Source organism: Aspergillus eucalypticola (genome assembly GCF_003184535.1).
Source record: "Aspergillus eucalypticola CBS 122712 chromosome Unknown BO83scaffold_6, whole genome shotgun sequence".
In the NCBI taxonomy this organism is placed as follows: Eukaryota; Fungi; Ascomycota; class Eurotiomycetes; order Eurotiales; family Aspergillaceae; genus Aspergillus; species Aspergillus eucalypticola.
Window position 1 is genome coordinate 260,930 of NW_020290280.1, and position 25,806 is coordinate 286,735.

At 49.0% G+C, this 25,806-nt stretch overlaps 11 protein-coding genes across 11 annotated transcripts; 6 read left to right on the forward strand and 5 right to left on the reverse strand.

Moving 5' to 3' along the window:
- Nucleotides 1-1,526: 1,526 nt before the first annotated feature.
- On the forward strand, nt 1,527-2,375 carry BO83DRAFT_213248 (uncharacterized protein). Its single transcript, XM_025526741.1, has one exon. The coding sequence runs from the start codon at nt 1,685-1,687 to the stop codon at nt 2,231-2,233; it is 549 nt and encodes a 182-aa protein (XP_025390479.1). The 5' UTR covers nt 1,527-1,684; the 3' UTR covers nt 2,234-2,375.
- Nucleotides 2,376-4,740: 2,365 nt separating this feature from the next.
- BO83DRAFT_355954 (uncharacterized protein) lies at nt 4,741-5,846 on the forward strand (the record flags this gene model as incomplete). Its single annotated transcript, XM_025529171.1, has 2 exons — nt 4,741-5,025; nt 5,115-5,846. Exons 1-2 carry the CDS (start codon nt 4,750-4,752, stop codon nt 5,844-5,846), a joined length of 1,008 nt encoding a protein of 335 aa, XP_025390480.1. The 5' UTR covers nt 4,741-4,749.
- Nucleotides 5,847-6,141: 295 nt separating this feature from the next.
- BO83DRAFT_460811 (uncharacterized protein) lies at nt 6,142-7,209 on the reverse strand (the record flags this gene model as incomplete). The annotated part of the gene is made up of 4 exons (XM_025537227.1): nt 6,142-6,246; nt 6,398-6,664; nt 6,774-6,923; nt 6,964-7,209. The coding sequence occupies 4 exons, from the start codon at nt 7,207-7,209 to the stop codon at nt 6,142-6,144; spliced, it is 768 nt and encodes a 255-aa protein (XP_025390481.1).
- A 1,647-nt stretch (nt 7,210-8,856) lies between these two features.
- BO83DRAFT_376258 (putative GTPase activating protein (Tsc2)) lies at nt 8,857-14,082 on the reverse strand. Its single transcript, XM_025530661.1, has 2 exons — nt 14,055-14,082; nt 8,857-13,939 (listed from the first exon to the last, which is right to left on the reverse strand). Exon 2 carries the CDS (start codon nt 13,879-13,881, stop codon nt 9,181-9,183), a length of 4,701 nt encoding a protein of 1,566 aa, XP_025390482.1. The 5' UTR covers nt 13,882-13,939; nt 14,055-14,082; the 3' UTR covers nt 8,857-9,180.
- A 427-nt stretch (nt 14,083-14,509) lies between these two features.
- Nucleotides 14,510-18,202, forward strand: BO83DRAFT_376260 (putative chromosome segregation protein Cse1). Its single transcript, XM_025530662.1, has 8 exons — nt 14,510-14,763; nt 14,875-15,185; nt 15,242-15,412; nt 15,498-16,822; nt 16,875-16,957; nt 17,013-17,316; nt 17,372-17,551; nt 17,603-18,202. The coding sequence occupies exons 1-8, from the start codon at nt 14,694-14,696 to the stop codon at nt 18,045-18,047; spliced, it is 2,889 nt and encodes a 962-aa protein (XP_025390483.1). The 5' UTR covers nt 14,510-14,693; the 3' UTR covers nt 18,048-18,202.
- Nucleotides 18,153-19,163, reverse strand: BO83DRAFT_376261 (peptide chain release factor family protein). The gene is made up of 2 exons (XM_025530663.1): nt 18,883-19,163; nt 18,153-18,781 (listed from the first exon to the last, which is right to left on the reverse strand). Exons 1-2 carry the CDS (start codon nt 19,078-19,080, stop codon nt 18,365-18,367), a joined length of 615 nt encoding a protein of 204 aa, XP_025390484.1. The 5' UTR covers nt 19,081-19,163; the 3' UTR covers nt 18,153-18,364.
- Nucleotides 19,164-20,198: 1,035 nt separating this feature from the next.
- On the forward strand, nt 20,199-21,253 carry BO83DRAFT_213334 (serine palmitoyltransferase small subunit family protein). Its single transcript, XM_025526742.1, has 2 exons — nt 20,199-20,668; nt 20,768-21,253. The coding sequence occupies exons 1-2, from the start codon at nt 20,554-20,556 to the stop codon at nt 21,010-21,012; spliced, it is 360 nt and encodes a 119-aa protein (XP_025390485.1). The 5' UTR covers nt 20,199-20,553; the 3' UTR covers nt 21,013-21,253.
- On the forward strand, nt 20,922-21,596 carry BO83DRAFT_213340 (uncharacterized protein). The gene has a single exon (XM_025526743.1). It carries the CDS (start codon nt 21,110-21,112, stop codon nt 21,464-21,466), a length of 357 nt encoding a protein of 118 aa, XP_025390486.1. The 5' UTR covers nt 20,922-21,109; the 3' UTR covers nt 21,467-21,596.
- Nucleotides 21,581-22,632, reverse strand: BO83DRAFT_376263 (uncharacterized protein). The gene is made up of 2 exons (XM_025530664.1): nt 22,372-22,632; nt 21,581-22,303 (listed from the first exon to the last, which is right to left on the reverse strand). The coding sequence occupies exons 1-2, from the start codon at nt 22,420-22,422 to the stop codon at nt 22,040-22,042; spliced, it is 315 nt and encodes a 104-aa protein (XP_025390487.1). The 5' UTR covers nt 22,423-22,632; the 3' UTR covers nt 21,581-22,039.
- Nucleotides 22,633-22,901: 269 nt separating this feature from the next.
- Nucleotides 22,902-24,177, forward strand: BO83DRAFT_435333 (dodecenoyl-CoA isomerase). Its single transcript, XM_025535876.1, has 2 exons — nt 22,902-23,365; nt 23,438-24,177. Exons 1-2 carry the CDS (start codon nt 23,169-23,171, stop codon nt 24,072-24,074), a joined length of 834 nt encoding a protein of 277 aa, XP_025390488.1. The 5' UTR covers nt 22,902-23,168; the 3' UTR covers nt 24,075-24,177.
- On the reverse strand, nt 24,162-25,638 carry cdc123 (cell proliferation protein CDC123). The gene is made up of 2 exons (XM_025529172.1): nt 25,482-25,638; nt 24,162-25,417 (listed from the first exon to the last, which is right to left on the reverse strand). The coding sequence occupies exons 1-2, from the start codon at nt 25,610-25,612 to the stop codon at nt 24,283-24,285; spliced, it is 1,266 nt and encodes a 421-aa protein (XP_025390489.1). The 5' UTR covers nt 25,613-25,638; the 3' UTR covers nt 24,162-24,282.
- Nucleotides 25,639-25,806: the final 168 nt, after the last annotated feature.

Sequence of the window (25,806 nt, forward strand, 5' to 3'; positions counted from 1 at the left end):
TGGACCCTGCATTAGTTGACTAGCACATGACAGGTTGTTTCTGATGTCATGTGAAAGAGACACACCTCAGTTCGCCCGTAAGATCTTACAGTAGAACCAGCGGATGCATGGACATTCTCATCACATGTGATAAGACCAACGGCTGACTGCTAAGCAGGCAGGTACGTTGTTGTCCTTTGCTGGTGCCAGCAGAGCTTTTGCCGTGTTTGGATGTTTTCCCGGGCTATCGGCTGTTTTCTCCACCATCAAATCAACTCTCGGAAGTTATCACAAACAGGTTGGCAAGATATTGCTTGGCGAACCAAAACGTCATTCCATTCCCTCGACGAAGATATGAAGAAGTTAAAATAGAAGCGTCGCCACGGATGGCTTTTCACAATAAGCCTAAAAGGGTCCTCCGTTCTGGAGAACAAAGTAGATAGTTTAGATGGTCGATAGATTGTCTTACCCCTCCCTACTGCATGTAAGTGCTACTGCTAGCCTTGTGGTCCTTGGGGCACTGAGACCTTGTTGGTTTTCGCTTTCAGGGGGGCGCGCAAAGATGACCTAAAAAAAGGTTAGACAAAAGAGGGGAAGTGCAGGAAGACAAGAAAGAAAGGAAGAAGAAAAAACCGATCTAGCTAGCGTAGGTACCAGTTAGTCTTTTTGGTACAGGGGTGGGCAACGAATGATGAAGGGTTTAGTTGGCAAAGAATGGGCCAAGTCAGGCACCGTCGACGCGTGATAGGCCAGATGGCCGGAATGGGGAAATTACCGGCGAACCTTAGCAACCACGCCAGCGACCATGCCAAGGCCGACTAGGCGTAAAGCGGAGTCTTGGGCCACGCTTGAGTGGAGGGTCAGAGATGAGTTTAGTACCCTTTTGGTCGAGGACGAGTAAACAGCTGACTAGACTAACTGCTAATAGTACTGGTAGTAAACTCTGCCCCAGGCCAACTGTCCACCCATCCCTGCCTGCACTCGGTCTGGACTGCGCCTAAGCGCCCTTGCGCCTCGTTCCTGTCGTGCCGGCGCCCACCGGCCTGCCTCTCTCCCTGCCCTGCCCGGCACTCCTCTCTCCTCCTCCCTCCGTCGTCTCCTCTTTCTCACCCTTCCTGCGCTCGCTTTCTTTTCTGCCCTTTCTTTCCCTTTGTTCTTTTTCTTCCATTCTCCCAGGCGACAACCCCCATACCAACCCCTCCCCTCATTCTTCCTCCTTCCTCCACCCCCGTCACGTTCTCTTTTCCCTAAGCAGGTGTCGGCTTCACTCTTTCAGCTGCTCACCTTGCTGTCCGTTCGTTCGCTATAACCAACCTGGTCGATTTCCATCACCCCAGTTGAAGCCAACCTCCCCCACTCGCCTCGACTACTTGATCCTACCGACCTGATACATTCCCTCCTTTTGTCCAACGATCCCGTCTCCAACTGGTCCTTACACAAGAACAAAAAGAAAGAAAGCAGATCCGACAATCTGATTCTATCGCCACAAGACCCTTGTTGAGACGCATTGTAAGTGACTGTCGACGACAGGCCGCTGTGCTGTGTGCCATATCCAGAATTGACCCGGGTATTGGAGGAAATAGTACAACTTCAATTCTTGAAATAACTTCGCGTATATCGAAAAGCACGCGGTTACTATCCAAACTCTTTCATTCGGATTGCATCCGAAGACCTATCAAACATAAAAAATCCAACCATCAAAATCATGTTCAACCCTATTTCGGGGCTTGTTCGGCGCGGTGATTCTGGAAGCAACGATGGTCTCTCTCCCTACATGGTCGATCTCCTGATTTCCCTGCTGGTTCTCATTCTGCTCGGTCTCGCCCTGGTCGGTGCTCTTCTTGTCTTGCGCCGCAAGCGCCTGAACCGCGAACAATCCGAACTTCCTGTACACAACGGGCAATGCGTGCCCAACCACCGTCGATTCACCGTCTCTGCTTCGCCGAACGCCAAGACAGAGTCCGTTCTGGTTTATGATGAGAAACGCAGTCTCATTGAGAATTCGTCGAGTCCCCCGCCCAGTCCGGTTCCCGAAATTCGCATCACATTCCCAGAGGAGGAGGACGAATCCGGCAAACGCAAGTCGGGTCGAGTTGTGGTTGTGAGGATTACCGACGCAGGTGGAGTGGGCTTGGAGCCTTGTAACGAGGAACTTCCGCCGTATCAGTCCAGCGATGCGGAGCGATTCCAGTCGTTAGATATCGAGCGCATGGGTGGGCTCAAAGAAAAGGAAGCCACCAACAGATGGTCTTAGAAGGATCGAACTGCTGAACGACAAACCGTCATCTGCTCATTCTTCCCATCGACTGATACCCCCTCGAATGACCGACGTCGCCTGTTTGTCGCACCTGGACGAGATTCGAAAAGCATGACGATATCCCGGCGAAGATTTGCCTCGTTTCCATCTCCGTATTTAGACCGCTCTGCTTCACATTACCTTCGCGACTTGCACATACGCAAATACTCCGTCCTGTTTAGCCACCACGCTCGCCGTTTGACCCTGGGTTTCAGTATCGACCAAACTTCAAGCGCGTCAAGTTATAAACTGACCCGATCAGTACATACTGGCCCGACCTCTGTACAGCAAGGCTTGCTGGTTTTCCTTGATATTTTGTGCTTTATTCTCCTTGATAAGGCGTTCATTTCTTGTGCTTGGCCACTTTGGTTCTCTTCACCCTGCCACGTCACTAGGGTTGAAGAGACGTTACGCATTGGTTTGGTTGAAGTTTTCATTCTCCTTTGCATTCTTACTTGCTTCTTATCTTACCCTTCTCTTCTCCCACGCTCGCCCTCTACAAGTCTCGGGTTTGCGTTCAGGGGTGTCTTACAGCTGGATAATGTATGTACCTAGTCTGACTCTCTATTGGATGGCCGCCTCACGAGGTGTGAGCCCCAATGAATGCGTTATTTGATAAATACATGAACTCTTGATCAGCGACTTGACGAATTTCAGTTACATTGGACCGGTGTCTACCCGTCCACATGACATAAGCTCTGACCTAGGGAGTGACATTTGGTTCAGCCATGCTTACAAGACAAGATGCACAATGAGAGCAACTTAGCACCCTTACTCAAAGACAAACTGGTTCAAAAGCCGTTCGCACCAATAATGGTCCTGGCAAACAAGGAGAGAACCCCTTTGTCTTCCAGCCGAATCGATTTGCCCTAGAGAGTGGCAAACAAAGCCTGAAAGGGTCTCTTGAAACATTCCACCAAAGAACAGGGTTAGCTCGCCGTGGGACTGGAATTAGGGCGGGAATTGAAGCTAAAAGTTAATTTATACCACGTACTAACTTGGCTTATTTGTTTAGTCAAGAGAAAATAGATCATTGAATGTATTATCTGAGTCGACCCACTAGGTTTGTCTGTCCTGTTCCTTCCAGCGGATACGAAAAGAACATATTCGTAGAGGTAACGATGAAGTGGGTTTCTCGTATGACAATATGATAAGGCTTTGGACTTGAGTCATTGGTTATAACAGTTTGATAGGTTTCTGACTTGCAGGTTGTACAAAGTGATTGAATTGGATTGGATCTTGTTCGTTATCTCCCTATTGTATTGGGTTAGCACGTGGATAAGCTATGTTGGGCATAAAAGCTTATATAAGGTGGCTCGATATCGATTAGCTGTTATAGTTAGTCGTTTATTCTACTCTTAATCATCTATACCATCTCACTTCAGTCAACCCAAGCTGTTGATAGTCAGAGACACCAATATGCGTGGGAATATCATCGGCTATTGCCAGATAAGACAAGGAGCTGACCGAGAATTCCAACAATCGCCTCATTCACCATTTGCAGCCTCCGCCATCTGCTAGGATCGAGTAAAGAAGAGCTCAGATAATGTCTATTACATGGAAAGTACCTTATGATATAAGTCGAGACAAGACGAATTCTACCATAATGACGTGTCATCAAATGAAAGTGCATGCTTGTTCTTTGTCTCTTCATGCTCTGAAAGGTTCAGATGCCACCGCGTGATATGCTTTCAATGGCGGTGATGTGGTATGCTCTCTTCGACATCGGAGATTGTTAGGAAGATAGCTTGAGCCTGAATGGATAGAGAGGTACCTCCCTTGGTGTAGTGAAAGTCACAAGATACTGATGACTCTATGGTTTCAGGTACCTCGGGTTCGACCACCGCACAGAAATATAGAGGATAGAGAGTTTGCTGGAAGGTGGAACGATTCCGAGACACACTAGTGATTGAAAGAATTATGCATTTGGGGTATTGACCTACTCTTGTGGGAAATTCAGAGGCAGGCTCGACCACGATACAGCAAATCAGAAGATGGGGAGTTTGCTGAAAGCGAATTGGAGTTTGAGACACAATGGTTTGTCTGAAAGAGTAGACAGGGTAGAGCCCTTCAATGATAGTCGGATTCACGAGATGCACGAGGTACAACAAGGAAGATGCTGGATACAAAACAGTGTGAAGACAAGTACCTCAACGGCTGTGTCCGCCTCGTTTTGATTCGCAAGAGGTATCTTCTTCAAGACACCAGCAGGTCACAAGGTCATTAGCAAAAAGGTCTCGATCAGCTATACTCTGTGACCAGATGGATGAGACCGAGAAACGTTATTCTTCAAGATCAACAGAAACAGAACTGATGATTCAATCTTAACTTATAAAGATGCCCATTTACGTCCACGGCATGATTGAGGAAACCACTTTTACTTATCTCATCTCAATCCATCTCATCGCCTCTCATCCCACATCGTCTAAACCCGTCCCATCTCGTCTCACTTCAGTCTACTACTCCCTTGCACTATGTCTACTCCAACTTCTGCTCCAGTTTCTGCTTCGATGCTTACTTCTCTTAGGGCGGGTTTGGCCATAGTTTTAGACACAGCTCGAGCTCTAGTTCCTGCCCCGGCTTTGCCACCAGATTTATCTTTCATTTTCCTCAACCCTGCCAAATTCCCTGCATACCCGAGTCCCGAATTGAGACGATACGTGGCATGGCTGCTGAGGGAGGCCGAGGTACCTGCCTTTCTATGGGGGCCCGAGATAACCCGGATATACGGAAGCACGAACAAAGTCCGAGTAAGTAATCTTGAAAACATATCCTATATCCCTTCACACACTGTACCACCACTTTCAGCCCAGCTGGCTAAATGTAATAACCTGCACAGTACCACCTCTGGGCAGTAAAGGATGAGGAAATGGAGAAGGCCGTGCAAGTGCTCGACAAGGCTGGATTACCACCCTGCCGGAATGGCCTTCGTTGTACGGTCTTTGACCCTCAGTACGCTAAACTTCCATCTCCCGACCATCACTACCACACAGACCACAATTATGAACAAGATGGTGTCACTAGCGGTGTCTATTTGTACCGGAAGTCCCGACTATTCCCATCTCTCCCTGATCCGCCGCTTCACGATCTGGAGCCTAATGACAGATACTATATGCTCAATTCCGACGAACGGTTCCCGGACTGGAACATTGATGCTAGTGAGCGCTCGTCTGAGCAAAAGTACCCTGTTATCGTTCCTACGCCTGCCAGATATCTAGAGGCCATTTGTCTGCTGGCTGTCCGTTATATTGAAGGACAGCATTCGAGTATATTTTGGAACGCGGAAAAATATCGCATGATGAATCTCCTGGGCGATAGGTTTGTCGAGGTATTACAATTGAGCGACCTTGACGAACCATGGTATGAATATTGCAGGCGAAATGTTGACCGCAGTCATAGCGACCGCGTGGATGACTGGCGAGGTCGCAAGTACCAGGTCATGATCTATGCTCACCTGAAGGAAAAGGGCCAGCTTCAACCACCTGAGACAAAGGAAATTCTACAAACTAGAGGGTTGAGCTCGGCAATTGCAGAGGCTAGGGGTTTGTTTCCGGATGCACTACTCACGTGAGAATCAGCTCGCTTCACGCCGCTCTATATCAATCTCTGAGTGCTATCCTTCACTTATACACGCTCATTTCCTTGCTATCTCCTTTTGCATATATCATTACACTCAATAATAGTCTGTATGCTGCTTCTAAGTGTTACGAAATCTAGATTGTAGCCCTTTGACTTTAGAAGTATGGCACCGTGTGCATAGTATACACCGAAAGCATGCTTCTCCACCACTTTCCTCCATGTTTCTTTAGTAACAGCAAAACAGATAGATACATAGAGACAAAAGAACCGAAATGTAAGCAAACATCTCAGCAAAAAGACAAGCAGACGGTAGACACAGGCAGGGCAAAAAGTAGATTAATGTAAGCAATAAATAGAGATAGATCAAACAAACAAAGAAACCTTTCTTTTTTCTGGATTTTAAATAAGAAAGGCCAACAGACACATTAAACAGCAGACAGTGAACGAAACAGACACAACAACAACAGAGAACACAAGCGAGCGACTGAAGCCCCGGCGGGATTGTGCTTTATCGAAGACAACTTCCCAATCAAATTCCGGGACTTTCCCAAATTTGGCAAGATATTCATTTGAATCATTCAGAATCTTCGATTGATCAGACGTCGGACGATGCCGAGAAGTGTAATTGTGATCGAGATTGATAAGTTCGATAAGTTTGCCCACGTCGGCGGCATCTTTGTCATTCTGCTCCTGGGATCTCATGCCGCAAGTATAGGCCTTGCAGACCATGAGGTCCAGTTTATCAATGAGTGGAAGCCTGGTTTGATGAAACTGCTGAAGGGGCTGGAAGCCTGTGGGGACATGCGGCAACTATATAAATGAGAGAAGCGAATACATCAATCAGTACCGTATTTGCCCCATTGTAGAGATCCGCCTGAGGATCGAAAGGAGAGGACTTCTAGCCCGGAAGATTGCTCACCTCATTTGTTGGAATTATGCTTATACGGGGACGGCCGAGAGCCATATTCCAGTATAGCAAATTTTTCGGCCGCTCGAAACCGTTGATCTGGGCCAGTTTTGCTTTGATCTTGCGGGCCAACTTGGGGGGATGAATTGCGATTTCCAAATTCTGCGATACTTGGTCAGCATATATCCTGTATAGCCCTTACTAGTATTCTGCTTGCCTCTGTTTCTTCTTCGCGGGTGTAGCAGTGGACTGCAAGGTCTCCTACGATGAGGCATTGTAGCTCGTCGAAGTCATCAATCGCTTGCAGGTCTGGATCAGTCATAAGTAATGTAATGAACTGCATGAACATATTAATAGTAATGTCATTAGTGGGCTGAAGGAACGAAACAGTCGCCTTATAGATAAAATGTGAGATGAATTCCACGATGATTTCAGCGAAAGGATGCATTGTAGACCATAGGGAGCTTGTTGTGTAGATGAGAATACTTCTTGGTGAAAGGACTGTGCGTATGAACAAGTGTGTAGGAGAAATGATACCTAGAGAGCACAGTTTTGGAACGGGAAATTGGGTCTTATTTTCTGGTACTGACAAGATGCTGTCTCTCAGGTCGCTTGATAACAAACAGCGATCTGCCAGATCTAGTCACTAAAAGAATGCTTGACAAAGTCTACGGCAATCATAAGTCTTGCCACAACAAGAGCCACAGTGGTTTGCGCGAGCTACCCCCTAGGAGCATCCTACTAAGGGGGTCACCTGTACGCCTAAAACCCTATTCTAGACACGGAAGCATCATAGGGGACCTCAAACAGGGGGAACCTTAGGTAACATTCGTCTCATACGGCTGGGGATTATCGTCACTGGGTAGGTCCCTACTTTGCATGTTTTCTTGGGAAAGATGAGTGGCGTGAGCTACACATGTGGTATGAGCGATAGCCAGAAGCGCCTCATAGTGTGCTCTGTAGGTTCTAGAAGGTCGAGAGCGATCATGCACCCGCCATATCAACCTAAACTCAGACACATGCGTTAAACTCTTGTTCCGGCATCTGGAAATCTCCATCTTGAGACAGGAAGACTGATTTTTTGGATACCATGGCCCTTCTGGGTTCCAATAAAACACCGATGCTCTCTACCACAAGCATTCGATTCATCTCTTTCTTGCAAAACCCAGTGGTTGTTATTTGTCGAATTGTAGTCAGGCAGAAAAAGCCCCTTCACCACCTCTACCACTAATGTTTTCTCTTCTCATCTTCTTCCTTTGATAATCTTGCTAGAACGCAAGAAAAGATCACATGTCACACCTTATTCCTGTTTTGCCTTGCAATATTCCTCTATATGCTGGGTATAGTAATTTACATACACGAAACTCCACACAATCTTATACAACTTACCACGCCCCAAGCAAGTCAATGTTGGTAGCGCAAGCCCGTCAGACACATACAGCTGACATTCAGTACCCATGAGAACAGCCGTACGCTGTCAATATACGTACTATGAAGCAAATCCTCTGAAATGGTCATAGATCAAGGACTTCCACCCACTATCCCACATCCATACTGAAACCGCACACATTTTCTCGTAACTCAGCCTATCAGACCCGCTTTTACGACTGGCAGAGTCATCCACTGTTCGATTCTACACTTAGACTGAACCAGAACATGACTCAGGCCACTACCGTAGTTACTGACCTAGCTAACATGCTGTGGCATTGATTGATTAGGTTTGCGGCCGATAGTTAGAACTAAGTAGGTATTTGAGATGGGTGATATACCATGCGAACTACTGTAACTATATTAAACAAACTACTTACAGGGCGGGTGCGGGAAGTGGGGATCTACTATCAATTAAATATCAATGTATCTATCTACTATGTAGTGTCATAGATGTCTTGGTATCTAGTTGTATGAACTTTATTTGGCACTGCTCTCCTATCGCAGTGTGAAAGCAAATCGTGATTCACTACCAAGTGTCGGTTGGTGTTAAGGGCGGAATTAATCATCAATGAATTGATAAGCTGTCTCAAATGGAGTTGAAAAACACTAACGTCATAACTACGCTTCTAGTCTACGCAGGTGACAATGGTGCGATACTACATCTGATTGTTTATTTCATTTCCCAAGGTATGCCTGAGTGGACCAGGACAGTAAAATATCGCAATGAGAGAAACAAGAGGTAAAAAGAAAAGAAAGACTTTCTGAGGACAGTGAACTTTTGTTTTGCGTGCTGCAGGGCAAAAGGGGTATTTACACAAGTCGCAAAGCATGGGTGTCAAGATGTACAGTCATCCGTCGTAGCAAAGGGGTCATAAGTGAGTCAATGAAAATCAGGTGAACTATTATTGTTTCGGTTTCGTTTTTCTTTTCTGGCCCCGGGCTTTCCATTCCTGATTTGGTCGAGCTAAACCAAGATAACTTGAGGCTTTCAACGACCCCAGCGCGAAAAGTCCAAGTTCTGCAGGATATTCGTGTCTGCAGCCGCGTTCCAATCGGTCGCAAAATCGGTCCGGACAGAGGTGTTGCGCGAGGGTACTTCTTCGGAGAATATGTTGGCTTTGGTGTTGCGGCGTTGACCGGGATAAGTCCCTTCGGCAGCCTCAGAACTTTGAGCCTGGTTTCCTAGCGCTCGCTCGCGAAGTCTCTTGATCTCACGCAGTCTGTTGCGCCACGATGAAATGTGCTCGCCTCCTTGGCTGTGCCAGACAAGCGAGAAAACAGACGCGTTGAGAGCGAGAATCCGAACGAACGGGGCCAGGTTCTTCCCGGAGATAAGCTTTGGCACCGCAGCAGGTGATATTTCTGGAAACCCAGGCTTGCTCATCACCTTTACTTGGTAAAACATGTTCTCAAAATCGGTTCGTCCCGACTCCGCGCTGTTGGGATCATTGGTGAGACGGCACACAGGGTTGATAACAATGTTGACAAAGTTGAATTGAGAGGGTATCGTATTGAAGTTGAAAGGTGTATTCGACCGGTTGAACACGATGTTGACGAAATCATTTCCTATGTGGCGTTTCTTGTTGATGCAGGATGGATCGTTATCAAAGTTCGTAGGCATCATGGTCGGAACATGGTAGACAATCTCCGTAACCCGGTCACGCCATGCATAAGTGAATTGGCCATCAAGGTCCGCATGCAACCCTTGCGTATTGAATCGAGCACCCTGGAGCGGTACTTTAGTTCCGAGTCTTGACAGAAAGTACTCGTAGTCTGGACTGCCGCTGGTATTCGACAGAATTTCTGCTTCAGTGGTCTGACCGTTGTCGATGTATATGACACCAATCTTGTGTCCATCCACAATGTCATTGCGGTCAAAGGTGTTCAGTGCTCGGCGTGTGATGTCATCATCGGGAAGAGGAATTGGTTGCATCACCGTAGGTGTCGGGAAAGCCGTGGTTGTCAGCTGAAGCATGATATGGCTCGGAAGGACAGCAGTGCGCATGGTGTCAGAATGTAGGTGGGCATCTGGCGTGGGTGGGACTTGGTGAGGAAGAACAGGTGCAGTTCGTTGCTGAAACATTGCGTAGGTAGTCCCTGACGCTTGCCTCTTGGTGACCTGAGTCAAGCCTGATACTCCAGCCGTCTCAACAGTCACGATGCTCATACCTACAATCCAAGACTTCTTCACTGCAGGTCCATCTTCAGGCGTGGGGGGAAAGGTCGGATAGGGTATAGTGTCCCCCAAATCCGAAAAGGCCGCTCTCTGCATCAAGTCGATGAAGACCTGGCTTGGCTCTTCGACTGTCTCTCTACCGTGTTCATCCCGATATATGAGTCTGCTAGTTATCCAATTCACGTGTTTGGCTCGATCTTGCAATTTCAATGAAAGAAACCAGAAGATCATGACATGATACGTAAGAGTATATATGTATCTTGACATCCCGTCCTGGAGTGAAGAATCTGACGACTCTGCGGGCGAAGCCATAGTATCTCGGACACCACTCCCAAGTCTTGTGGGAACCTGAACATTCCTGGTGGGCGACTCAGAAGCCTTGAATCGCTGTTCCCTGGAAGTCTGTAGGAATCGGATACAGATGCCGAAGACAGTGCGGATCTCTTCCTCGCGTAGGTTGATATAGACATCAGGAAGGCGTGCAAGAAGAGCCAAAAACTCCAAGATGTGCACAGCAAGATTGGACATTGTAATCACTTTGGACATCTTGTCAAGGATTCCGTTGAGTGACTTAGTTACCGAAAGGGGAATTTCATGGCAACAGACAGAGAGCGCATGTATGCATCCGCGAGACGTGCCACCCCAGGATCCAATGATACCCATCATGAATGCACGGACAAGCTCGTCTTCTTCGCTTTTGGCAAAGTGTTCATGATAGCTGACTAGGGAGCAGAGAAATTCGAAGATGTAACCAGCCACGTCGGTCTTCTTTCCACCTGTTGACGGTGGAGGCTCACGAAACGTGTCATTCTTCACCTGATCGCAAAGGATACTGCGCAGTAATTTGATTTGGGGAACTGCGTTGCTGAAGAGATCTTTATTCTGAAGTTGGCTTGCAAGATGGGTGAGAACGTAGCTGTAGAGGTCCCAGTTAGACTCCCGTTGCAGCAATGAGATGACGGTCTCAAGCCACATGTTCGCCTTCAATGCAACCTTTTGCGCAGGTTCAGATTCTATATGGTGACTCGTTTCTGGCGTGGCATAAGCGTAGACGAAAGGACTCGACTCATCGGGGGGTGCTTCAGGAAGGGCCTGCGGGGTAGCGAAGGTCCAAAGAGGAGGCGTCAGTCTTGAGGCCCGAATGGGAATGCTTGGATTACGTCCGGACGATCTAGAAAGCACCGATGGCTCCCGAGCCGAATGCCTTGCATGGGCTGCTGGTCGCCCTTGGTCGCTATCAACGATATGTTCACCGGCCGGGTCACCCTGTTGTTTTGGGCCTGCTTCAACATTTCGCCCGGAAACGTTCATCATGAAATCTTGTTCAGAGACGGAGGTCACGGTAATCGAGCCTGACGAATCGCATCGGAGTCGGAATAGTAGCTTCAGTGATGTCAAACGCGAGTCCACCGGCCTCTCTGAGCATTGAGCTATGTTCAGAAGTGCTTCATACACCAAAGCCGCCTTAGTCGCTGACATGTTTAGGGATCGGAGGAACATCCTGACAAGTCCAATAGTGCAAATATTGGCCAAGGAAAGCTCCATAACACTGCTAAAAGAACGGCGTTCCGAAGACAAAGTTGTCGAAGTCTCAGAGCCGACCATACCCTCCTTGTCCAGATCTTTGCTCATGGGCGAGCTTAATACTGTCACCAAACGTTTGAAACTCTCATTATCACTGACGAGCACAGAAGCGTCGACAAGAAAAGAGACCAACGATTCTAGAAATAGAATATCGTCCTCCTCAGCAAACCTTTCCAGCATGAGGTCAAGAAGTCCGTGTTCCTGGAAGAGAACCAGAGAATCGAATGTTGAGAAAGAATCCTTCACAGTATCCAAAGCCGAGATCCGAACGTCGGATGGTTTGCTGCGGGAGCGGATGAAGCATCGGATGAGACGTTGGTTCTGCTGTACCCAATCCGGGCTCTCCGGGGAGCAAAATCCTTCGGTGCGGATAGTGTTGAGAACGAGCTCAGCCTGGGGAGGGTCGATATGGCGACAGGCATTCATTAGGAAACGGGTGGCCTCTAGCCGCTGCTGATGATTTAAGCGATCCCAAAGCACTTCCAATTTAGATGCAATCTGACTGGTGCATGCCAGGATGTTAGACCGTGTGTCATCTAACACGCTGCCGCGCGGCTGCGCATCAGGCATTGTGAAGGGGGGTTCTTCGTGTTCGTCAACGGCCCTAAGAGAGCATGTATTCAATAGATTCACAAACTCGCTCCAGTCATTGTCCAGGGCCGTGTGAACGTAGTCACCTTCCAAAACATTCAAACACAGCTGCAAGATATCTGCCTCCAACCGGCCATCGTCCTTCTTTACAACAACCTGGAGCGACTCTATCAGATGCCCGAACTGGAATCTGGGTATCCCATCTTGACCATACGCGCGCACAAGATCCATGAAAACATAAACCGCTCCCCGAACAACGTTGAGGTTACGAGAGTTTTCGCCGCAGGACTCCCTTAGAAACGCATATAGGTTGTCCATCATCTCGGACTGCCTTTTCGACTTTGCTAGGTTCCGCACAGCTCTCGACGTCGGACCGGACAACGGTTTGACAGATGCATGAATGCTGCATAATACTTCGAGCATAGGAACAAAGCTTCCATCCGGAACGTCTGCATAGAGTATTACAGCATCAAAAACGCCCAGGGAGTTCTTGATGTCAGCGGCAACGCTTGTCTTTCGGCAAATCGTGAAAGTCTGCTCCAACAACGTCTGTACCTCTTCATCGCTTGGTGGCTTGCGTTGTAGTGTGATAAGATCGATCGCGAACTGTAGGAGGTCATCTAATACAGCGCCATCGTATCCTAACCCATTTGTTTTGCCAACTTTGGTTTTCCTAGCTTTCAACCGCGCAGATGAAACCAATTCGTATAATGGAAGCAAGCAAGACGATATCACAGGGAGAATGGACGAGGCTGCGAACTCTAATTTTCGGCCATGATCCGATAGAGCTATCAAGGACTGCACACGCGCGGGAACAACGTCATTGTCTGATGGTTTTGCTATTGAATCGAAGACGATGCGCCGCGCTGCGGGAGACAGGTCTTGCCGTGCGGCAACAGCTTCCAACAACATCGAACCGCTCCGTCGAGCTTCGGGTGAGCTTTCATGGTGGAAAAGATACGCTCCTGCTTCCCAAAGAGCAAGCGATTGTTCCGGAGTGAACCACTGGAGTGACTTTGATAATTGTTCCGCCTCTTCTACAGCGTGGCCTAGAGACTGCCTCTGAGCCAATGTTCGGACTGCCGTATCGAAATCCCGTGCACCAGAGGTGTCGGATGAACTGGATACGACGCTACCGCGATGCATTGAGTCAAATCCCAGTACAGTCCGACTAATCCTGCGTCCATCCGATGAATGCGATAAGGAATCACTGCTATCGTGGAGCGAAATTGGTGAAGGTGACTTTGGGCGGGAAATGCTTAGTGACTTGAGTACGTCGACAAAACTTGATGCTGCGTGCTTGGTATAGTACGGGGATTGAGCATCGTCAGAAGACATGCGTCCCAGCGGACGAGAGGGTGCGTATGGGGTTCTTCAGGGCAGAGGACTATTATATCTGTCCGATGACCGGTCAGCGACGGGATTGTGACTAGAGGCCACGGAAGGTCACCGGTCAGCTGGAACTGACCAGCTCTACATCGGCGATCCACTTTACGCAAAATCTCACATACCATTGGCAGGTCATATGGATGGATCAGGACGAGAACAGATCCGCAGAAGGCGTGTATATGAGGCTTTTACCGAATGTTACACTCGGAGAGCTGCTCCCAGCGGCATATCAGTGGGAAACTAGTACTCGGACAACCGGGATCGGGGAATCAGTCAAAGCATGTATTCCAACTCTTAGGCAGACAAAGGAAGGTTGCCGAACAAGTACAGCCGGGGTGAACAAAGAGACAGGGAAGCTAAGTTGATACTTTGGGGATATGATCAGAGCAAAAGTGCGCCAAGCCACTTTTCCCCTCCGAGCAGCGATGATGATGATCTGGCGGAGGTCGGCAAGGCTTTGATCCGCACCCGGTCACCTGATGGGCAGAATCACCCCGCGACCGCTACTCACCGCCTGGATTTTGCAAAGCAACCGCCAAACAAACTGCCAGTCCAGGAATCGAGCTCCCACCCGGCTTTTACTGGAGCCATTCTTTATTATACCCTTGGGTTCTTTCTCTAGATTGACCCGTTCTAGCTCTGCAAGCTCTTTCCCTCATTTTTCTTTAACAATCTGCATTTACCCCCTAATTTGTGTCACTTTTCCACATATATCACCCATATCGCTCCCTTGGCTTCTTAGTTACACCCCCCGCTTCAAAATGGCTGATGGTCTTGGGGCTGTTGCGCAGCTCCTCGAGGCAAGCTTGGATCCCAGGCAGAACAAGCAAGGTCGGTGATTTTTCTCTGCCTTTTACCTCAAAGACTCAATTCTGAGTCCTTTGGAGGCTTTGATTCTTACATTGCATTAATCAAAGAAACCTCAACTGATTGTGAGACCAGCTGAACTTGCTCTTCGCCAGGAGGAAAAAAAACCGAACTACTCTCTGCAGCTCCTCCAAATCACGGCTTCCGCGTCCTACCCTTACAATACCCGTTTGGCTAGCGCATTATGCTTCAAGAACTTTATTAAGAGAAACTGGACTGATGAAGATGGAAACTACAAGCTCCAGGCGGAGGAGGTAACTACCATCAAGCGAGAGCTGATTAGCCTGATGATCTCCGTCCCTACGGGCATTCAAACACAATTGGGAGAAGCTGTTAGCGTTATCGCCGACAGTGATTTCTGGGAGCGATGGGATACACTTGTGGATGTAAGTTAGAGGAGTGTCATGTTCCCGGCTTGTGCGTGGTCAATTGACGTCCCTAGGATCTCGTTTCTCGACTCCAGCCGAACAACCCCACTGTCAACAATGGCGTACTCCAAGTCGCACATTCCATTTTCAAGAGATGGAGACCCCTTTTCCGGTCGGATCAGCTGTACCTGGAAATCAACCATGTTCTCGAAAGATTCGGCAGCCCTTTCTTGGCTCTTTTCGAGGTGGGTTACTCAGAGCTCAAAATCATGGGCCATTCGTGTTGTCGAGGCCAATGGTTTTTCTGACAGCAAACTGACTTCCTTATAGGGTCTGGATGCCTACCTCGAGGAGAACAAATCCAACAAAGACAATCTTGTTCAGGGATTCACGCAACTCAATTTGATGATCAAATTGATGTATGACCTTTCTTGCCACGATCTTCCTCCGATGTTCGAAGAAAATATTTCAGGGATAGCCTCGCTCTTGCTCAAGTATCTGACCTACGATAACCAACTCCTGCACACCGATGACGATACCGAGGCAGGACAGCTGGAATTTGCGCGTGCTGGAATTTTCCAGGTCTTGACTCTGTACGTGCAAAAGTACATGGATGAGTTCAAGCCTCATATTGGACAATTTGTCGAAAGCTCATGGAGCTTCTTGACACTTATTGGTCAGGAAACCAAGTACGACATTTTGGTCAGCAGGGCTCTACAATTCTTGACTTCGATTGCGGGCATGACCGAACATGCGGCTGTATTCCAGGCCGAAGGCACCCTCGGCCAAATCATCGAGAAGGTCATTCTCCCCAATGTCAGTTTGCGTGAATCTGACGAGGAGCTTTTCGAGGATGAGCCGATTGAGTTCATTCGTCGCGACCTGGAAGGCTCAGACAGCGATACTAGACGGCGTGCTGCAACCGACTTCCTGAGACGGCTTGCCGAGAGATTTGAGGAATCCGTTACGAGCGTTGTTCTCAGATACACTGAGCACTACCTTTCTGAATACGCCAAGGCTCCCGCCACTAACTGGAAGGCCAAGGACACTGCAACCTATCTTTTCTCTGCCATTGCAGCGAAGGGAACTGCTACGTCAAGCCACGGTGTGACTGCTACGAACAAACTCATTAGCATTACCGATTTCTTCCAGAAGCACCTTGCGGCTGATTTGATTAACGATGAGGGTGTACATCCCATTCTGAAGGTCGACGCCATCAAGTACCTCTACCTCTTCCGCAGCATTATCACCAAGGAGCAGTGGCAGGAAGTTCTCCCTATGTTGGTCAAGCACCTCGGCTCCTCGGAATATGTCGTTTACAGTTATGCGGCGATCGCCGTGGAGCGTGTCCTCTACCTTACCGACAGCCAAGGCCAACCGATCATCTCCCCCGCTACTATTACACCGCTGTCTAAGGACTTGTTGGAACACATCTTCTCGCTGATCCAAAAGGACCAGGCCCCTCAGAAGGTGCAGGAGAACGAGTTCCTGATGAGATGTGCGATGAGAGTCCTGATCGTCATCAAGGAGGGCATTGTGCCGCACACCGACAGTGTCCTTCAGCACCTGATCACTATCACAAAAATCATCAGCAGCAACCCAAGCAACCCTAGGTTCTACTATTTCCACTTTGAAGCCCTTGGAGCTTTTATCCGGTACGTGAGCTTCGGCAGTCGCTCGAACATAGTCACTAACCGATGAATTCAGATTTGCGGCCCCTGCCAACCCCGACAAACTCGAACAAGCCCTTTACGCTCCTTTCGCAGAGATCCTCCAAGGGGATGTGCAAGGTCAGTTGCAAACCATAAGGAACAGCACTATGGGCTGTGGCTAACGTATGATTAGAGTTCATGCCTTATATCTTCCAACTCTTTGCTGCACTTCTCGAGGCAAACCCCTCGGGAACACTCCCTGACTACTACCAGAACCTGATTGCCCCGATCCTGATGCCTGTCATGTGGGAGTCGAAGGGCAACATCCCTGCACTTGTGCGACTTTTGTCGAGCATCATCCACCGCGGATCTCAATACATCATTCAGAATGAGCAAATTGCTCCTGTTCTGGGTATCTTCCAGAAGTTGCTATCGACCAAGACCAATGAAGGTTATGGATTCGACCTGTTGGAGTCCGTGGTTGCAAACTTCCCTCCGTACGCGAAGCCCCAGTATGATCATTGATACGATCATTTGCTAACTATACTCCAGGGCAACACTGGAACAATACTTTGTTTCCATCATGCAGATTATCCTTACCCGCCTCCAGAATTCCAAGACGGAGAACCTGACCCTCCGATTCGTCCGTTTCTATCATTTTGTCTCTGCCCAGGATGACAAAGGCTACAGTGCTGACTTCGTCATCCAAGTGATCGACAAGGTCCAGCCCGAGTATGTACAATCCAATTCCACCGTGGGATCTAGCATGCTAACTGCCTCCAGGCTGTTCACTCCCATCTATCTGAACATCATCCTTCCTGAGACACAAAAGCTCGCTCGTCCGTTGGATCGCAAGACCGCAGTGCTATCGTTCACTAAAACTCTTGCTAATTCGGAAGCCTTTGCTAACCGGTACAAGAAGGGATGGGGCTTCACATGCGAGGCTCTTCTCAAGCTTCTGGAGCTGCCTCCTCTCCCTGCCAGCAAGGATGACATCATCGCCGAGCATGACGTGGAGGATATGGCATTCGGTGTTGGTTTCACAGCTTTGAACACTGTGCGACCACAGACCAGAGACCCTTGGCCCGACACGGGCGCCGACCTGAAGGCTTGGACTGGCAAGTATCTAAAGGAAGCAGACAAGAAGCACAATGGGCGTATTTCTGGCTTTGTTCAGGAGCGTCTTGGAGCCGAGGCGAAGACAGTGCTACTTAGTTATATCGCATGAGCAGGCTAATGGAGCAATTTGCACCATTTACTGGGATGTATAAAAAAATCCTATGTCTGATAACTCGACCGTCTCTGCATTATGCCAAAAAGAAATCATGGAGAAAGTGTTGGCTAGCTTCAACCACTCCATTGCATGTCCTTATGAATTAAATTATATTTAGATGACACTGATATGCCTTGACTTCCTCGTAGTTGTGTTGCGAAGTGACTAGTGGTTGACGTTGTCTAAATTAAACTACGCTGGGAGAGCGACAGCGTGCCTTGATCCCGTGTGGGAACGCTAGAATAGCGACGCACGCGATGCAGAGGATCACATTACCTCTGGCCTCGCTCGATGTCTGGGAGATGCTTCTGCTGTAGAATCTGTTGTTGAGCGGACAGCTGATGAGGACTTTGTATGTCTGCTCCCTCCAATTTTGATTCATGCTTTGAATCAGCCGACTCTGGTGCATCGTTCTCTTCTTCTGCTTCTTCTATCTCTTGACTCTCCTTGCCATCTTCGAGCTCACGATACTTGCGCCGGCTCTTCTTCATTTTACTGGCCTTCTTCTTCCTGGCGCGGTCGGCCTTGATGGCTGCACGACTTTGATCCCCATTCAAGAGCTCTTCAACCTTGTCAGCAAGCAGCTGGCGGGCAATCTTTTCATTCTGGGATCGGGATCTTGTGGCTTGAGACTTGACCACTACACCCGTGGGTTTGTGTATGATCTGGACGGCAGAGTTGGTTTTGTTCTAGGCATTGGAAAAGAAGAAAGTAAGTATCAGATACAACTAACCAGCGGAGTGAGAATTGAGGTGGGGGGGAGGGGATGGGAAATATCTGGTTGGCATACAATCTTTTGGCCTCCAGGGCCAGTGCCCTTAAGGTATGAGATGGTCACGTCGGCATCTTGAATCTTCAGGCGGGGAGGTAAGGCTTTGTTGGCGAGGGAGAGCGCAGAGAGAGTGAAGAATCTTGGGAGGGTGGGGAGGTAATTGGATATGAGAAAGGGGCGTGTGATGTAGGGGGTCAAGTGGAGGGGACGGAACATGGTGATCTGAGGCGCCTATTACTAGGTTCCATCTGGAGTACTTTATTGCTTGATTAGTATTACATGAAGCTGCATGGTGTAATTGGCGGCGACGTACGGAGTGATGCTGCTGCTGCTGCTGCTAAGTACTACTAGTACTACTAGTATGTATTGCCGGGAGGAAATCATCACTGGATCTGGACCCGTTTTACAATACCATACCATAATTTACCATTCACTGGTCGGTGACTAAGACAGTTAGTCTCGCACCACACCAGATGATAACTCTTCTCTAGTTGGTTTTTTCGATTGCCCTACCTACTACTATCTACTCCGTACTCCAACTGCGGTTCCCCTCTTCTTCCATCGGAACTGATTCTCTGGTTTCCAAACAATATGGAGGATTGGATAGGATTTGTCTCACCTCTTTCTCACCCTGAATCTACAAAGTAATTGATAGGCCTGGGGAAAATTGGCCAAGCGGAGAGGGTGACGTACGCCGCCCAGTGGATGCGCGGACAGACAGCCATCGCCGCACGCCAATCAGTGTCAGATCGCGCGGGAAAATCCTCCCTACGAAAAGCAAAGACAGGCAGGGTAGGCATTTGTTTCCAGTGAACTGGATGAGAGTCTTGAAACTTTGCACCCTGCAATCCTTCGGCTGGACCCTGAGGGGAGAGGGAAGTGGACCTTTTGGTTTGCTTCTCTCCCGTGGCGGTGGATTGATTGATTTTGACTTAAGTCTCGGCGGCCGATTTGAAACAGTGTCCAGATCGCAAGCATGGACTTGACGGGGGCGCCGGTATAACTCTCTAGTTATCTGAATTCGTATTCGTTCTTCATGACTTTTAAATTTATATGACTATCTGTTCCGTCCGGCTGTGAAGCTATTCTTAGTTGAGGTGGCCATCCTGCCTAATTCGTTTCCCCATTCCTGTTCCCCTGGACTTAATCTGAGCTTCTTTTACATTGAGGGGGCTAATTTACTCTTCTACTTTTCTCTCAACCATCACAGCCTCCTGCCAAATTTCTCGCTCTTACTTTCTGTCCCATTCACCGACTGGAATTGATCAGCTCTTTGTCGATCAACCCACACCTTTATAGTATTCTTTCTTTTTTTCTTTTTTTTTTATATTCTATTACTTATTTTCTTTTTCCCCCTCTGTGACCTGCCGACTCAGCATTTTATCTTTTCCTCCATCAGCAAACCGACTGGACAGATCATGGATGCCTAGTTGAACTTCAACAAAATTATCTCCGTCTTCCTACTACTCTTCCTCCTCCCTTCCCCAGCGCGCCGGGACAAATTGCTCCAACCTCAGTGGGCGACTGCGATAATACTCCCAAAGACTTTCCGGGGCAGGAGCTGATTCCACCCCTCACCACCCTCGTATTCCGCGCTTTCCTCCGCTTCTTCACTTTCTTTGACCTTCTCCTGGCTCGCCGCCGGTCCCCCTTTCGTTCAATCCTTTCACAACCCGCCACCCTCCCACCATGACTCTGTTCTGGATTCTGAACTCCTTTATGCGCTGGGTGCGCTTGAAGATATATCAATATGAGGTGACCTTCGCCGTGTACATGCTTACGCCTACCGAAAAGTTCATTTTTAGTATGTTCATCTGGTTGACATTGGGTTCCCCCCTCCCGAGTTTCGAGATTGTATTTTTCTTGCATTAAAGCCGCATGGTACTAACGGGGAACGTTCTAGATTCCCTTCTCCTCACTCTCCTCTCAATGATTGTAACCGGCATCTATGTCTACCTTCCCGACCACATCCGATCCATTTATAGCCACCTTTACTACTACTGGGCCGGCGAGCGTCCGTTTATCTCTGCGAGCCTTCCATCGATCAGCTCCGTATTCCGGGAGACCGGTACCCAGACTTTGGAAGTAATGTACGAGACGGCCAAGAACGCTGCTGCGACGGCCACTGCTCCAATTGCCGAACTGTGATATCTCCCCGCCACAGTAGCCATACGGGTTGGATTCTCGGTGTTGGTGACGATTGTGGGCTGCTGGATTGGGTCATCTGGCTTCTCTGTTTCTCCTTATGATACCATCGGGACTTTTCTTGCATTTCGCTATTCATATCAGCATACTGGCTGCCACTAATTATCCTCTATTACCGCATGCCTCTCTTGTCCTCGAGCATGGATTGCATCAGCATTTCACGATTCACCGCACTGCTCCTCCACCGAACGGTTCCTATCGGCGTTGTGAAGTTGTTTCATGGAGTTCGAGCGATACTGTTCTGAGCGGGCCGGCGCATCCTAGGAGTTCCATCATCTTCATTTTGTTTCCTCCCCTGGTTCATACTCTGCCTCACGCATATTGTTTATACCTTATCGAGGCAAATCATTGTTACGATCACATACTTTTGTTGCTCGTGTTACTTTGCGCGACTTGACGCTGGAGATCCACTGACTGCACATTTTCTAACATATAAATTTTTTAATTCTGTACGGAGCACGACAGTAACGCCGGAGGTAGCACCGAATGCTTTGAAATGCCACGATTTCTTGCACCAATATGCTCAGCCGAGCAGAAACTTTTTGCTTTGACATTGCGCCAGATAAAAGTACATATAAGTTGAAGTAAAATAATATAAACACAAATATACCCAATCCAATCATCAAGCCCATCAACCAAATGCAACTCCCGCCATGCTCAGAGAAGAGTGTTATACAAAACCAGAAAAAGAGCCCCCAATCGTAGGTACGCGAGTAGGACACTGTGCAACATAGCCCCTATTTTCACCTTCGTCGCACATACACACACACACAGAAAATGTGCGGCATGCATATAAAAGTATACATATATGCCGGTTCCGAACAGATCCGCCAGCGTATCCCCCCCCCGCTCAGACAGATACTTATCCCACCCCAAATCCATAATCCGTGTAAACAATCACCGATAACCCCTTATATATCAAGCACACCCGCACCGCACCGCACCAATCATTGAATCCTCGTAGTCCATTTTACTCCGCATTCGCAGATGCCGCCTGAGCCTGAGCCTGAGCCTGAGCCTCAGCCTCCAACGCCGCGCGCTGCTGTCGCTTCTCCCGCTTGACCGCATCCAACATGCGCATGCGCGACAATTCGCGATCAATCTCTTCTTTCTCGAGGGGGATCTTGTGCGATTGCTCGGTGGTAGGCCAGAAGCCGGGGACGCTGAAGCGGTCGTCGAGGTTCGTGCCGAAGTAATACATCCATCCGATGGGGAAGATGATGTACATGCCGAACTAGATGGGATTAGACTCTGCTGCTCTTCCACTGGGCATGGAATGAGAAAAATTGGTGCTTTGCATACCTTGAACACCTCGAGGTTGCCTCCCTGGAGTCTGCGGAGGATGGAGGACATGGTGGGCTGTTGCTGTTGCTGTTGGTGGGATGGATGGACGGGTGGTGAGTGAGTGTGTGTATCTTTTAAATTTTTGATTCTCCTTGGTGTGGTGGTATATGAAAGAAAAAAAGAGTACTATGCTAATGTCGAGGTATAGAGTTGCGATAACTTTCCTGATCCGTCCACCAACGAAACAAATTAATCTGGGACTGATCGTTCCGATACTAAGTACGGACGGATTATTATCACGGAGCTTCTGACTATGCTATGCCGACCATGATTATTTGCAAACAGAGCAAATATTTCCCACGTGCCGCGCAAGTCAGGTGATGTGAATTACTCATCAGGACTTCGACTCGACTCGACTTGCGGCCTGCCGTGGGCCGAGGCTCCTAAGCCTCGGTCCGTGGGTTTCCCCGCATAGGCGTTGGATGGCAGATCCCCGTTAGTAGAATCCACCTTGTTGGTTATTTCTGTTGTAAGGGACTAATAAGACTAGAGGGTTTCCTGGAATTGCTTTTTTTTTATCTAGAACTGTCACTCTCTGATATTTCCTTTTTCAAGGCGCACCTGACCTTGCAAGTGTGCATTTAGGGAAGGTTACACTTCGTCTCCTTCTTTTTCTTTGAAGCGGTTTTCAAACCCTCCGAGTCTCCGATAGTTACTATCCAACAAGTTCTATACCTAGCGTAACCCCTATCTGCTACTATCTACACACATCTTCTCTGTGACAGCACAGCACACAAACCACCCCGATATCCAATATGGCTACTACTACCGAAGACCCTATCAAACTCACATACCAAGGCCGTCTGGCAATAATTACCCTCAACCGGCCCAAGAAACTCAATGCCCTAGACGGAGACCTCTACTACCTCCTCGGCGAACGTCTCCGCGAAGTAGACAAGCGCGATGACATCTACATCACCATTCTTACAGGTTCAGGTCGTTACTTCTCCGCGTGAGCCTGCCCCTCCCTTCTTCCCCCTCCCCCCAACACATACCAATACATAACTAATGCCTCCATCTCCAGCGGCGCAGACGTAAACTCCTCCCGCCCCGGCGGGGGGCTCAGCACCTCCGCACGACGAGACCTCGCCCGATCCTTCGTAATAAACAACTACGACATCACACACACGTTCGCGCACCACTCGAAGATCCTCATCGCGGCACTGAACGGCCCCGCCGTCGGACTCTCCGCGGCCCTCATCGCCCTTGCGGACTTCATCTACGCCGCGCCGCACACCTTCCTCCTCACGCCGTTCGCCTCGCTGGGTCTTGTCGCGGAGGGCGGGTCATCGCGGGCGTTCGTGGAAAGGTTGGGCATCGCGAAGGCCAACGAGGCGCTTATTATGAGTAAGCGGATTACGTGTGAGGAGTTGGTGGCCACGGGGTTCGTGAATAAGGTGTTTACGGCGCCGAGTGGGAAGAGTGATGATAGTGAGGGGTTCCTGGGGTTGGTGTTGCAGGAGGTCGAGGAGAGGTTGGGCTTGCATTTGAATCAGGAGAGTTTGCTGAAGATCAAGGAGTTGATTAGACGGCCCGAGAGGGAGGTGTTGGATCGTCAGAATGGGTTGGAGGTTTTTGGGGGGCTTGAGAGGTTTCTTAGTGGTGTGCCGCAGGAGGAGTTTAGGAGGTTGGCGAGTGGGGAGAAGAAGCATAAGTTGTGAGTGAGTGAGTGACTTAAGTGAGGGGGTATATAGCAGTGATAAGTAGTATATAGGGGTTAGATGTTAGAGAAGTGAAGGTTAATGCATCACTTTTAGTATTCGGTTTTTGTGGTCCCGCTAGTCCTAACGCCGCCTTATTATGCTGAGCGGAGCTGCGCTCATTGGTGTGTTCGTAACTAAGTATACATTCGATGTATGGTTGGGTCCTCTATTGAGCTTCATTGTCCGAGTCGGACTCCTGCGCCTGCTTCGCCAAAATGTCCTGCCACTTTCCTAGGAACTCGCTCATGCCTCCAGGACCGGAGATAGAAGCATCGACCACCTCCTTCGGCAGCTTGTGAGCTGAGTACTGCGGGGTCGTGAACGCATACGCCTCCGGGTCATCGCGCTTGATGAGCCGGAACTCCGGGAACAATGGCGCATCATCTGTGTTCTCGTCTTCGGATGCGGACTCGGATTCAGACTCGGACTCGGACCCTTCATCTGGTCCGTTAACTGCTTCCAGACCACCGTTTGCATTCAGAGAAAGCCGCACGAATTGCTCTTCCCCGTTGTGGTCTTCCTCCCGGATACCCACGGGATCCTTCATGTGCAGAATCTCCATCCAACTAAACAGCAGCGAATCGGTCCTCTCCGCCCATGGGTTGATATCGATAAGCCACACCCTATCATGCGGCGGCGGGATATAGACATCAAAAACAAAGTTGGGATCCGTGAACGTATCCTTTAGCTTTTCGTCGAAGAACGTCTGGATCCGAGACCGGAGAGAGTCCCGCATGGGGAAGAGGAAGTCGAAGTGGTTCTGATCACGTTGGCACATGCACAGGAGGACTCTGTTGCGCACGAAGCACCGGAACTCGAGCGATGGGTTGAAGTTGACGTATTTGCGGAGAACGAGGTAGTAGGGAATTTCGGGGGGCGTTGAGGAGGAAGAGTCGTCGGTAGTGGTAGTGTCAGGAACGCAGTCGTCGAATGGGTGTTCCAAGTCATGGCTGATGAAGTCACTGCTCTTCAGGAGGAGGTAGATGTCGTTGGCTGTGCGACATTGCGTGTCGTTGGTGGCGGACATCCACGTCGCATCTTTGGGCGCACTCCAGTTCAGCTTCGGTGTCACTTTGCCGCCGTATTCGGTAATTGTAGATTTGATTTGGGCGTGGATCTCGGGCCATTCGAGTGACGGATCAGGCTCTTCGTCTGCGCCATCATCGGAGAATGTGTCAAGGTTGTCGTCGTCTGTCGGCGGGGCAGCTTCTGGTGGCAGAACGATACCGTCCGCTCGGAGGTAGTTAACGAAGGGGGCAGTGAGACGGATAGCACGGGACTTGGGGACAAGTGTGCGGTATCTGCGAGGGCGTTGTCTGATTAGAATCTTCGTTCATGTATAGAGGGGTTATATTGGGGACATACCGAGGCTGCCAGTGATGATAAGAGCAATGTAGAATGTGAGAATAAGTGACTGGAGGGAAAGGCAGTCTTGTTAATGGCTCGGTGGGAGCTTCGGCCGCCGGAACTGGCGCCTCTGGGTCAATATGAGGCATATTGGTTGTATGCGCCACAAGTTCGGAAGATTGTGATGGTGAAGATGGAGATAAAAGTTATCTCGTCGATCGCAAAGTCCGCGGGGTCTTTTTCTTTTTTGGGGATGACTCAAGTCACTTACCCGAAATAGTATGGTTGATACAGCCATGACCGTACCGTATTGAAGCCACGTGCTGCCTCAGGCACAATGGAT

Coding starts and splice junctions, on each gene's coding strand:
- BO83DRAFT_213248 (XM_025526741.1), top strand. CDS start 1,685: ATGTTCAACCCTATTTCGGGGCTTGTTCGGCGCGGTGATTCTGGAAGC.
- BO83DRAFT_376258 (XM_025530661.1), bottom strand. CDS start 13,881: ATGTCTTCTGACGATGCTCAATCCCCGTACTATACCAAGCACGCAGCA.
- BO83DRAFT_376260 (XM_025530662.1), top strand. CDS start 14,694: ATGGCTGATGGTCTTGGGGCTGTTGCGCAGCTCCTCGAGGCAAGCTTG. Junction 14,764..14,874: donor TCCCAGGCAGAACAAGCAAG/GTCGGTGATTTT, acceptor TTGTGAGACCAG/CTGAACTTGCTCTTCGCCAG. Junction 16,958..17,012: donor CCTCCAAGGGGATGTGCAAG/GTCAGTTGCAAA, acceptor ACGTATGATTAG/AGTTCATGCCTTATATCTTC.
- BO83DRAFT_376261 (XM_025530663.1), bottom strand. CDS start 19,080: ATGTTCCGTCCCCTCCACTTGACCCCCTACATCACACGCCCCTTTCTC. Junction 18,782..18,882: donor GCCCTGGAGGCCAAAAGATT/GTATGCCAACCA, acceptor TCCAATGCCTAG/AACAAAACCAACTCTGCCGT.
- BO83DRAFT_213334 (XM_025526742.1), top strand. CDS start 20,554: ATGACTCTGTTCTGGATTCTGAACTCCTTTATGCGCTGGGTGCGCTTG. Junction 20,669..20,767: donor TACCGAAAAGTTCATTTTTA/GTATGTTCATCT, acceptor GGAACGTTCTAG/ATTCCCTTCTCCTCACTCTC.
- BO83DRAFT_213340 (XM_025526743.1), top strand. CDS start 21,110: ATGATACCATCGGGACTTTTCTTGCATTTCGCTATTCATATCAGCATA.
- BO83DRAFT_376263 (XM_025530664.1), bottom strand. CDS start 22,422: ATGTCCTCCATCCTCCGCAGACTCCAGGGAGGCAACCTCGAGGTGTTC. Junction 22,304..22,371: donor GCAACCTCGAGGTGTTCAAG/GTATGCAAAGCA, acceptor AATCCCATCTAG/TTCGGCATGTACATCATCTT.
- BO83DRAFT_435333 (XM_025535876.1), top strand. CDS start 23,169: ATGGCTACTACTACCGAAGACCCTATCAAACTCACATACCAAGGCCGT. Junction 23,366..23,437: donor TCAGGTCGTTACTTCTCCGC/GTGAGCCTGCCC, acceptor CTCCATCTCCAG/CGGCGCAGACGTAAACTCCT.
- cdc123 (XM_025529172.1), bottom strand. CDS start 25,612: ATGCCTCATATTGACCCAGAGGCGCCAGTTCCGGCGGCCGAAGCTCCC. Junction 25,418..25,481: donor TATCATCACTGGCAGCCTCG/GTATGTCCCCAA, acceptor ACGCCCTCGCAG/ATACCGCACACTTGTCCCCA.